A 12,672-nucleotide genomic window follows, 5' to 3' on the forward strand; every position below is an offset into this window, starting at 1 on the left:
CTGTCAACTTCAACTTCAATAGTAACAAGAGGAGCTTTCCTGGAAATGCCCCACTGTGGGGGGGAATATTTCTCTACATGGCAAAAATCAAGTATGTTAATTTGTCTAAAAACATACAATAGAGAAGTTAGGTTTAAATTCAGAAGTATCTAACCCCATTGCAGTAGCATACAGGAGACTGCATGTAAAAGCATAGGGCCAGCTTATGTGCATGGTTCATTTAAACTGGTCTGGTAGTTTTATTTTTTTGTTATGAGGCAGCAGAAGTAGGAAACTCTAGGTTTGGCTATGTATTATCTCTAGCAGAACTGACGATAAAATTCCTTCTTAATTTGCCTCCATATTTGACCTTTTCTTATTTTTAAAACCAGAAGAACAACTATTTGGTATCAAAGCTGAAAAGAACATAAAAGTATCTGGTATAAAATTAAACATTGACAGTCAGTCCATTTCAGGACTTTTCAATTCACTGTTGAATCATCACTGATCTATACTCTCCTATTTATAGCAGAAGGCAAGTGAGAGAGACCACTGAAATACCACAGGTCAAGAGTTACATGTTATTACAGAGCATCCTTGCCTAGAGGAAGATCAACTGTGCAAAAGGGTGGGCCACAGTAACTGTGAGTACTGTATATGCATGATGTATTATGAATACATTATCTTGGATACATGGTCTCATGGGAGACAATTCATTCTACCATCCACTCATACAAACCAGACCACAGGTACCTAAGAACTGGGAAATCAAAAAGAGTTTGGGATTAAAGGTTACATTTGAAAATACAGTGCTAAATTACTGACCTAAAAATGACCAAGTCAAAAGATTAAAGATAACCAGAGCTGCTACCTCTTCTATTCACAGCAATTTGTGACAACCACAACATATATTCAATGTAGAAAATGCTATTTAAAGAAAAATTTCTATTAAATAATTATTTTCCTAGCTGTCCAACAGAGATAATGAAAATTCCTTCTTTTACATTTGTTTCTTTTTTAAGACACAAACATCTCGACTAACAGGTACTAAGTCTCCAATTCATTAAATACCTTGCTAATTATATATTTATCATTATACACCACTAAAAAAATGCTTTTCCTTTCTGAGCATTTTAATGTAGCATTTTTACTGCCACACAGTTGAAAGTGTAATGTCATATTTTCCTCTGGGGTTGATTGTTTGCTGTCAAACAGGGCAAACGAGATAGCTCTGCAGAGAGATCAAACTGAACAAAGGCATTTTTCTTTCCTCTTTGAGAGCCGATTTGTATTTATACTTTCAGCTTAAAGTGCACAGCCCAGAACTTTGCAATTCTGTCCTGAACTCATGTTCCTGAGGCTTCCAGGCTCCCATGTGAAGAGCTGGGAGACCCTCACCAGAGCTGGACCTTCCAGGAGTTCCCAGTTCTACAGTGGGCACGCTGACATCCTTGAGGCTCCCAGATCCATGGCAGTCCCCTAGAAATGCTGTCCCTAATCTCAGAAGCCTCAAGCTTTGAGTATCTGACAACTTTCATTACAGAAATGAGGTTGCGCCATTTCCCAGCTTACAGTTTCCTGGTTATTTCCTCAAGGACTCTGGGTATTTGCAGGTGAGACACCATTGCAATGTGCTGGGGATGGGAAAGGTGCATGGGGACGTACAGTTACAGCCACAAATTAATTCTATCTTGCAGAAGTGTGTGCCACACTGGGCTATGTCAATGGGACAGCCATGGTATCCCTCATGAAGCCACGCTTGGTATTTTCCCTAATGGTACCTTATCTTTTGAAGCTGGCCACCTGACATGTATATTTATTGAAAAATATATATCATCACACAACTGCCTCCTTCCCTACAGCATCCCAAAGTGCATCCTATGTTCCTAGAGCAAGATACAATCAGGAAAAAAAAGGAAGGAATTCATAGTAAGTTATATTGTATTGTTAAGATTATAGAACTGTGAAGGAGAAAAGATTTATTATTCCTTTCCATGAAAAGACAGATCTCATCAGAAAACACTGACAACAACAGCTCTATTCATTAAAAAAAACCTGTTTTTGTTGGTGTTATTTCTTTGCACTATAGTAAGAGCCAGGTGCCAAACTCACAGAAAAGTACTAGATGCTGTACATATAAGTAAACAGTCCTAAGAGAATTCCATGCTTAACCTTAGAGGAGAGAAAATAGATAATATACAGTACAAAGACAAAAAGTAGCAGAGAAAGAATCAAAACTAACCAAGGGTGATGCTCAGTGTGTGTCACTGTTGCCACACATGGCATTAAGCCACTGAGAAGTCACAGTAGATGCTACGCTAGTGGGTTACTAGAAACAGAGATAAAGTATTTGGTTGAAAAAGTAATTAAAATTTGAAATGAACTTCGTTCATACAAAGACAAAAATCTTTGCTGCCTTTTCTCACTTCAGAATGGAAACACTCCACGTAAGCAGGCTTTGTAGTCCAGTATTACTTTCGAGTTTAGCCAGTAATGAGAGACTGTTTGTTTCATGTTCCCACTTTGTGTGAGTCTACTAGATCTACTGCACTCATTCTAAATTAAAACATAGGATTTCTAAGTTGGTTTATTGAAGGTTATCATCACCAAAGGAATTAACTTCTCACCTCTGCGGTTCTTCTGTAGCTTGATGTTGCTTCACTTTGCAGTGGTTGCATAAAGCCAGGCAATCAGCAGACATACGTTTTTGTACTTTAAAAAACCAATGTGCTGTGCATACTGCAAAAGACATAAAGGGAGAATCCTATCTGACCTGTGTTGATGTGTTATTGTCCTTAGAAGGAATATGGACTATAATTTTTTCTCCATGATGAATTTGCCCTAAATTTGAGATTCTACCATTATGTCCAATACCCTACAGAATGACCATTACTGGCTATCCCACCTCTACTACTACTAGCAATGGGTACATCAATGTCACAGCAGCAAAAGAGAGATTTATGGTTCTCTTGCAAAGTGGGGAAAGAATAAAGGTTAAAAAGGCAAGTAAAGAAAAAGTAAGCCTGATTGAAAGCAAGCAAAAAAACCCAAAACAGGGATTAATTATGTACTCTGGACAGCTAATGAAGCTGTGGGACTGGTAGTATGAGTTTATTACCAGGGCAAAGTCAAGTTGCAGCAAACTTATCTACATAAAAGGTAATTGTTTCTGGGATTACAAATAAGCAAACATAATAGTGTAAAATGGTCTAAAAACCTGAATGGATCTATGGAGAATTTGGGTGATATAGATATTATGAGCACTCTGGAGAAGAGGGAGTCATCTAATATTGTGTAGTGAGAGCGTACAAAGACAATGACCAGTTTTAATTCTGCTAAGTCAATGCAGAGGTGAATTTGGCTTTTTCACAGTATTAGTTTAGCAATGTAATAACCACACAGACATTAAGCAAATACTCTGTGTGTTATATTTATAATATTTTTACAAATAAAACAAGTTTAATGAGGTAAGTAAAACTGTTTTCAATAATTGCCTAAAGCAACCTAATAGGGCTTACTATTTAATAAATTACATTCCCTATACATTAAAAAATTGCCATTCAGTTTCACCTACATGGCAGAAATAACCACTTCCAAGACAGCTTCACAGGTGGAAGCAAATTCCACAGTTTTAGTTCAAGGTCATCTAATATAGCTGACTTCAAGTTTTGCTTTCCATCTGGAAAGCCAGCAGTATCAGGCACTGGCAGATTTCCCAAGGAGCATGTTTCATGATGACAGTGAATGGTATTTTATAAGAACTCCATGCCTTTTCTATTCACAGGCATAAGCAGTAACTGTGGGTGATAAGATCTCACCTATACTATTAATATTTACTGGGTCAGAATATGTTAATACATTTTAAAATGCATGAACTTTGCACTACAAATGATTTTGAGGTTCAGTTTTGATCTGTTCCTGTATCATACAGAGGTCTCAGGTTTTTCTGCCTGTCTCCTCTGTCAGCTAAACTGAGCTAACGCATGCATTATCCATTTTTACAATCATGTCTTTCAGCACAGTAGATTTCCATGCCCCCCAGTGATATGAATCCTAAACCGCTTCTGAAGCCACACACAAATATCCATCGCAGTAACACATTAAATGTGCAACAAAGAGGATGCTGCCTGAGCAGCTCCCTCGGCTTTTGGTTCTGTTATCTCACCAGGAAAGAAAAAAAGGAAGCAGGACAGGAGAATTAGAAAGGGAGAGAGTTCTCCCTTGTGAACTGTGCATGTTCTGAAGTGGTATGTTTGCTTTCCTTAACAGCAAAGACAGATTGAAAATTTACAGTTTGACCCAAAACTCTTTTTATAGAGAACATTTTAAGAAATGAGCTGAGAGAAGCCTGATAAGCGAATGAGGGGGAATGCTGGCTAGCTATAAACTGATGCTTTTCCGTACATATTGTCTCCTTCATATCAATACGTGCCGAGTCCTCAGCTTTTCTGAAAATAAACCCAGAAGAGCTGAAGATAGCATATGATGGCTTTAAGCTATATTTTCATTTCCTGGGCTGGCTGGAGATGGTCACAACAGCTCCTGGCATAATTTTATGAAATTTCACAGTATCAGTAGCATAGAAGGAGAAATGCTACAAACAGCCACAATTGCTACATAACCTTGACATATCCTGAGGAGGTCCATCCTGGGCACTAAGTGAGGCAGGGTCTTGAGACAAAAATAGGATTCGATAATGTAATTACAGAGCAAATCACAGTGCATGTGCTCTGCTGTGACTATGGTTGCCTGAGCTAAAATGTGATTGCACAATGTAAATTGTGGCATTACCTAATTGATGAAGGCTTGGTTTTATAATCTGAAAATTGGTTTCATGTAAGCTTTAGGTAATTCTTCACAGCAAGCAGGTATTCAGCTGGAAATAGTACGGACTTCCTGGATATGAAGAGGACAGCTCTCTTCAGCTGCTCTCCTTTTCTGTTTAAAGGAGTAAATAACAGCATGGAGCAAAGCAAAGAACAGGCTTACAAAGGCTAATATCTGACTTGCAATTTGCACCAAGGTCTGAGAAACATCATGACCTGTTAATGAATTGCTTCAGCTGATTTAACTTTCTGTAGTTCTTTGTATCGATAAAAAGAAAACCAAGAATTATCAGAAAGCTGGCCTCCCTTAAAGTATACACTACAAGATGAACTATTTCACTGTGGTATATAGCATGTAATCTGTTAAACAGATAAAAGAATTCAGCTGCTTCCCTTTCTTTTCAAATAAAAAAATTTCAGGGGACAGGCTAAGAACATGCTGTCACACATCTAATTTTATTGAGCTTCACTCAGCAAAATTAAAAAGCTGTGTTTTGCAATAAAGAAGCCTCACAAATTTGAAAATCAGAGATGTCAACTGGAATTTCCTGTACTGTATGTTTTTGCTTCACTTCAGAGTGCCACAAAGTTACACTGTTTAAATGTATCTTTGTCTTTAAGTGGTTTAGTTTTTAATTACTGAAATGAGGTCTCACATTATGTTTAGTACACCAGTAAGGAATTTCCACTTCTATCTGCAAGGCAGAGGCAAAAGAACATACAAAGGACTACAAAGCAGAACAAAAGAGAGAAAAACCACATGTATTGAAACTGTACAGACATTTGTGGTCTTCACTTAAAAATTGTTGGTGTTTCATTTTTAAACAGGGTAAATCCTGTTTCCACTGTTCTCACTGAATGTTCACTTTTTCTGTATTTTGGAGAAGTTTTTCTTTAACACAGTGATAGGCAGACTACAGAAATACCTATATTTGTCTAAGAGCAAACACAGGTATTCCCCTTCAACACTAAATTATTGGTCTGTTACTAAAAACCAGTATGTATTGCTCTGTGGACAGTACATGATTTGTGGGCCTGGTATAGAGATGTGGACAAACTGCAACACCTTCTTAAGGATACCTTCTGAATTTTAAGATAATTTTGATGGATATTAGTACATACCTGACTTGTCCACCAGTCAGGAATGATGCAATTTCTGGAAGCTGTCATTAGATGTCTGCCAGACAGTTTAATTTTCGGAGCTGTGCCCTGTAAACTGCACTGAGTTCAGGTTTGGACCAGGGTATGTGGCCTTCTTGGGTGCTGTACTTGGGGTGATCTGAGCAGTGAGTGCTTTTATTGAAGGACAGGTGGAGGACACATGCATTTAACAGCCCTGCATCCAGATATCCCCCAGTTTTCATGAAGGCCTCCTGGGACAGACTCACCAGTGCTCCGTTGCCTCCCACCAGAGCCGGGGACATTGGATGTGGTCGCTAGAAAAACACAGTTTTTTGAGGGCCTTAGCTGGCAGCCCACAGCCCTCTATGCTACACAGCCCAGCAGACAATAAGGGGAGCGTACAGTTTGCGAGGAAGGAAAAAAAATTCCTGTTGCAAAAGGAAGGTGGGTGTCAGGGGAAGGGTCGCTGCAGTGGCTCCCACAGACAGGGCAGCCATTTTGTATTGTGTGGTTGAGCTGCCACAGAATGGTGGCCATTTTGTCTCATGCAGCTGCAGAGCTTGTTTCACCTGTGAGGGCAAGCAGTTAGTACTGCCTTGCATGGGTCTGCAGTGGAAGGGCCCCTATGAAGAACTCCTTCTAAACTTCAAAAATAAAGTGTGCCCCTCATTAAAGGAATTTTTGCTGCCCTTTCCCTTCTTTAACCAGAATCATAAACCTGCAGGCAGGTGAGGTCTCTTATCTGGTGACTGACTTCAGTATCACGTGAGTTACTGTTGCTGACTGGCTGTCCAAATCTCTTTCTAAAGGTGGAAAATTTCTTTCTGAGGAGATTAACTTTTCTGTTGATGGCTCAGAGCAAAGATCGTGAGTAATTTTAATATCCAGTACAGCACAAAGCAACTTGCTTATTCACAGTGTGACTGTTGCAAAGAGGTTGGGGGAAATTCATAAACTAAAAAACAAGCTTTGATGTTTTAACTCAATACTTAATCACAGAAATGTATGTGAAATTTGTCCAAATATAATTCAAGTTTTCCTCACTTTAATTTTGAAAACTGAAAACCCGCGTCTGTTGAATTAATAGTATGTTTGATAGACATAGGCTAACAGATGAGACACAGAGCCTGCTTGGATATGTATGAGGAAAAAAAACCATATAGTTTTGTATGGTTTTTGAACACTACTCTGTACCACTTTTTAAGTCTAATACTATTAAATCCTTTTATTTTTGAATTTAATCCCACTGCCTGATTCTCAAATACTTTAGGACTTGCTTTGAAATAATAATAATGATTAAGTATCTGGCTTTCATTCTTCACCAGCCCACTCTTTCTTTCACCCCTACAGGGTGACTCTTCTAAAGCTTTTAGTGATGATGAACTGTTCAGTAAAGATTTTATTTAGATACTGAAGTGTTACCAACTGTGAGTACTGTAATGTAACATTTGTGTAGTGACGTAGGAACAACATATTTCATTTTATCCCTTTTGTTGTCCTCCAGACTTCATTAGTCATTGGTGTTACTTTGTTCAGTGAGGAGAAGGAATATGGACCTCATAGTATTACTGTGGTAAAAATAAGGCCTCAATGCCTTAACTTTCAAAGCAAGGAAAGCTGTCTGTATGTTTTGCTAAAGACTCCCTCATGTAGAGTTCATGTCACTTGAAGAGAGATACATGCTATGTAGATCACAGCTGAGGAACTGCCTGAAAGAATATTACATTATCGATGATCTCACGTATCAGCAGGAAAAGTTTTTACTGGTTTACGCACAGAATTGTGAAAAATGCAAACCAACGCCACGTCCTTTGAGCATCCAGACCTTGCTAGGGTTTTTTTTAGTTGGGTTTGTTTTGGTGGTTTTTTGGGGGGTTTTTTTGGTTTTTTTGTACTGGCTGATATGCTAACCTGGAGCGGTTCTCTGCCAAATGCCCTTATTTTACAGCTACTGCATTTGTTTGGGCAAAATGTTGACATAACAGTTAAAGACAACACGTGTTGTTGCAGAGCTGTTTCAAACATCAGTAACGGTGAGTTTTATTATTATCCCATCTTGATCTTCTTTGTGCGTCTTCTTCAAGGAAAACAGTAATTTCAATTAGCAGTCTTAGAGCAAATTCCTTCCATGGATTAAACCTGAATCGCTCTGACAGGGGAAGAGCTTGCTCTGATTTCCATCAGCAACAGGTCTACCTTGCAGTGTTTTTTTTTTTCTTATTCTTGAGTGTGAATATTGTTACAATACAGTGTCTGTGCTGTGACAAGTTATGGTAGTTGCTGGTGTGTGTCAGTAAAGCTGACAGGCTGTATGCCTCTAACAGGAGGGAGTCATGGCCACCATTAGGGCTGGTGATACACTCAGAGCACAAGCCCTCTAGCTTATTTCCTTTATTTTTTGGTGTGCTTTTTTTTAAAGCACAGCTACAATGCACTTTGTCCTAGCTTTAGGATCTGGCTACATTTGAATAAAAAAATCAATCATACAGAGAGATAGTGAGAAGAATGAATCATTACTTTTGAAAACAGTAATTTGCTTACATTGCTAGAGATGTAAGCTGTGGCTGGATGTGTAAGTGACATGGAATTATTTCATCGTGTTCATGCTTTTATAAGAACTATAAAAAGCCCAATTTAACTCAAGAGAATTTCTACTCTGTTGCTAACAGCATGAGGGGAAAAAAAAGAGAATACAAACATACCACACATTTTCTCCATTACTATAGGTATGTTTTATCCTTTTGTTATAATTGAACAAAAAGCTAAAGCAGGTACAAGAACTAAAGAGATCTGGTTCTCAGTAAAGCTGGTCTTGAACTCAGTGGTCTGAGTGTAGGTGTAGTACTACTAGTTAGCAGCCACATGTTCAAAGTCAACTCTGCCTTAAACCTGTCTGAGGCAGCTCAGTTTCATGCAGTTGGTTGTATAGGTCATTCACAGGGGAATCTAGTCCTGTCAGAAGAAAACAATTACTAAAATTCATGACCTACATATAGACTTCTGGTCTTGGGACACTGGCAATTCATTACTTCAGGAAACAACTGACAAAAATTAAATATGGCCACATATAAAGTCTTCCACAATATATCTATGAATTAGAGTTTATGTAATTTGTTTAAACAGATACAAAACTTGGACCACTGAGGTAGCAGTGAGTTGTGCTGTTAATCTCAGCAAGAGGTCATTAAAAGACATCTGTCTTGCATTGAAGACAAATGCAACTGAGCCCCTCTGTCAGTGTAAACTATCCAGAATGAAAGGCAGTAAAGAACAGGTGCTGCTATATTACTTGGGCATCACTAGCAACATGCTTCTCACTTGTCAGGAATAAAATGTAAAAACATTTTTAAAAATGAGATGAAGTCAAATAGACAATTTCTTGGACTCCTAAAAGCTATTAAGGGAAGTATGTTCTAATTCTGGAGGCCTTTGTGAGTGAGAGAGGCTGCTTTTTCTTTCACACTTGATGAGCCAGTTATGAAGAACTTGCCTGTTGTAAATGGGCTTAGAAAGATGGGAAGCCTACACAGGGCTTGAAAAATCATGATCATTGCAGTTTTGGTTTGCAAGTAGAGTCCCAGTGCAAAGACAGATGCTATCTCACCATTTCATTCAGTGGTGTTAACAAACTGAATTTAACTGCCTCAGGGATTAATGAGCAGTGTCAGGATATTCCGCCACAGAGAAGGGAGCAGTTAGGCTAGAAAGCTGTGTGAATATCCCTGGAAAAGTGGTCATCTTGGCGTGCTGCTGCAGAAGGAATGAGAGGGTCTGTGGCAGTGGCACAGACCTCAGTCCCTCTTGCTGAAGACAGTGGCAGCAGCAACAAGCTTGGCTTTCCATGACTTAGAAAAGACAAAAAAGTGGGGCCATCTCTGGCAGTTGCTGCCTCTGTAACCTGCCTGCTTTGCTAATACCTAGGGCCAAACCTAGTGGAGACTTTGCTGCCTAGAAGAGCTTTCTTCACTCAGCCAGTGAACGGCTGGGGAGTGCTCTTGGGTAGCTCTAGGCAGAGTGTGTTTGGACAATATCTAATGCAGGAAGAGTACTGTTGCACAGTATGAATGTCAGTTATATTCCCTTTTCAATAAGCAAGCTCCTCTGTGTTAAATTCCTTACTTAAACACCTGCTAGGCAACACAGAGTAAAGACTGTGATGAGTGTGAGCATGGGGGAAATGAAAAGAACAGACTGGATACAAGAACAAACAGAACAAGTGAAGAACATGCAAAACGATGACAAGCAGATGTCCGCCATGGCTCTCATTCACTGGGACAGTTTATTTCAGTGCTTTGTTTGATATAAAAAATGTCAAGAGAAGTGCAGGGCTCAATGATGAGGCTTCTTCCGGATTAAATTTATGTACAAGCCAATAACAAAGTAGTTATTTGACTACCAGGAGCAGGTGTGACAAAACCTTTCCTGTTTACTTTATTTGTACCACTACAGCATTATTAAAGGTCAGTCACAGCATTATTAAAGGTCAGTCACTATTACCAGTCCTTATTTCCAAAGGTGGCTAAGCAGTGATTCTGGGCTGAAGTTGTCATGGTTTAACCCCAACCAGCAACCAAGCACCACACAGCCGCTCACTCACCCTTCCCCCTGCCCAGTGGGATGGGGGAGAGAATTGGAAGCCACAAAAGTAAGAAAACTTGTGGATTAAGATAAGAACAGTTTAATAATTTAATAATACTAATACTAATAAACTGTAGTGAAAAGGAAAACAACAAAAGAGAGAGGAATAAAACCCAAGAAAAACAAGTGATACAACCACTCACCACCCACCAACTGACTGATGCCCAGCCAGTCCCTGAGCAGTGATTGCTGCCTCCCGGCCAACTCCCCCCCAGTTTATAGGCTGAGCATGATGTCATATGGTATGGAATAGCCCTTTGGCCGGTTGGGTCAGCTGTCCCAGCTATGTTCCCTCCCAGCTTCTTGTGCACCTGGCAGAACAGGGGAAGCTGAAAAGTCCTTGATTTAGTATAAGCACTGCTTAGCAACAACTAAAACATCAGTGTGTTATCAACATTATTCTCATACTAAATCCAAAACACAGCACTATACCAGCTACTGGGAAGAAAATTAACTCTATCCTGGCTGAAACCAGGACAGACGTCTTCTGGGATAATACTCAAAGACAGATGTCTGTGCTGTTTGAGGATGAGGCTTTCAACTTCTGGCAGTGCAAGTCAGGGCACTGAAATTAACCTCCAGGTGTAAGGGTTAAAGTACCAGTCCTATCTTTGTACTTTCAAGGGCAAAGAGAGCAAGTGAGTTTTTTCAGGCTACTGTAGCTTCACTAATGCCAAGGGTCTGGGTTCAGCAGGTTTTAGATCTACTGAGGTTCTTGGCCTGTCAGCAAAGGTGTTAGTTTCTGACCTCAGGTACTCACAGACAGATGGGACTTCAAAATAATATACTCCTTATTAATAAGTCCTGGTCTTCTAAATTCAGTGATTTAGGAATATAAACCCTATTGACTTCATCATCAGAACTGGATTAATATTCATTAACCTTCAGTGAGGCTCCTATGCCTGACCCTTTTGGCAGTTTTGAAAATCTCTCTTGGAGTATTGCTATTTAATTTGATACATCAAAATGTGTTTTGTGTTCATAACTTAATGGCTTCCATTTAACAAATGTCAAGTCTTGCCTGTTTTAGTGCAGAACAGAGCGTGCTCTCTTGTGACATGAACTGTCTAAGACCACTAATGAAGTGAGGAATAAAGCCTGAATTAGGTTAGACTGTGGAAGCTCCAAATCCCCTACCTGTTGATATTTTCTTCAGACAAATATCCTTCCCACAAAGGATTGAATTCAGGTATAAAAATATGCTCCGTAGACAGGTACTTTAATAAAGTTTCCTTTTGTAAGTAATAGATCCCTTTTATGTCTTCTGCAAATCATGCTGAATAAAAAAGGTGTTGAATAAAAAAGGTAATTTCCTTTGCAACTACAAAAATCGTTTCCCAATGGCATTTTGCAAACATTCACCTAACTGGGATGCTCTTTATCTTTCTTCCTTTTAAAATGTCAAGCAGATAAAAGTCTTCTAAATAGCATTCTTTCCTATTTTGATTAATTTTGCATAGTGTTTTTCCAGAAGTACTGATACTTACATAAACCTGAGTTCTGATTCTCTTCTGACTAAGACTTCCCGAAGTCTCTGGATCTTTGCCATCTCAAGCTCAATTTCCTCAGGCATCATTGTTGTTTCAGCCATTGAAATGATGTCAAGTTGATCTGTGTGTGAAAGCAGAGAAAATGAATTAAGCTAGTCAAACTGCCTTAATGGGGTTTTTTAGGAATGTAAATTTAATCACAGAGCTATCTGACTATGGGGTAATTAATGCAAGTAGTAAAGAATATTCTAGCAGAATGCTACGTTGACTGGTTTCTCTATTGTTTTGCTTATTACTTTCAACGTAACCATTTTGAAGTGAAAGAATCCCTAAGCCAAAGGGATATTAATTTTGTTAGTCAGTACCTATCATACCTCTAAGGAATCCCAACCCAGTACATAACTATAGCTACCGTTCCTTAATTGCTATCACTACAAACTTTGAAAGAACAGCTATAGACTGCTACAAAACTCACTCAAAGCAATTACTTGCAACTCTGAAAAGTCCTATCTTGGTGCAAGTGCAGGCAATGTAAACTGATGAAGGTTTCCCATCTGTAATTCTTATAACCCTTTATGCCATTCCACCATCTCAGCTTGACTAACAGCTAGACCCAG

At 39.0% G+C, this 12,672-nt stretch overlaps 2 protein-coding genes across 2 annotated transcripts in view; one reads left to right on the forward strand and one right to left on the reverse strand.

Annotated features, from left to right (window-relative positions):
* The window catches only part of MARF1 (meiosis regulator and mRNA stability factor 1), a 52,718-nt gene extending 52,098 nt beyond the window's left edge, over positions 1–620 (forward strand). The window contains exon 28 of the mRNA XM_075514637.1: positions 509–620. Within this exon, the coding sequence (XP_075370752.1) occupies positions 509–535 (27 nt within the window). The 3' untranslated portion in view covers positions 536–620. The remainder of the gene's footprint in view (positions 1–508) is intronic.
* BMERB1 (bMERB domain containing 1) overlaps positions 1–12,672 on the reverse strand; it is a 56,559-nt gene that overhangs the window by 15,665 nt on the left and 28,222 nt on the right. Inside the window, exon 2 of the mRNA XM_075514651.1 lies at positions 12,053–12,176. Within this exon, the coding sequence (XP_075370766.1) occupies positions 12,053–12,176 (124 nt within the window). The remainder of the gene's footprint in view (positions 1–12,052; positions 12,177–12,672) is intronic.

The sequence above is a fragment of the Mycteria americana genome, chromosome 12, assembly GCF_035582795.1.
Source record: "Mycteria americana isolate JAX WOST 10 ecotype Jacksonville Zoo and Gardens chromosome 12, USCA_MyAme_1.0, whole genome shotgun sequence".
Taxonomy (NCBI): Eukaryota; Metazoa; Chordata; class Aves; order Ciconiiformes; family Ciconiidae; genus Mycteria; species Mycteria americana.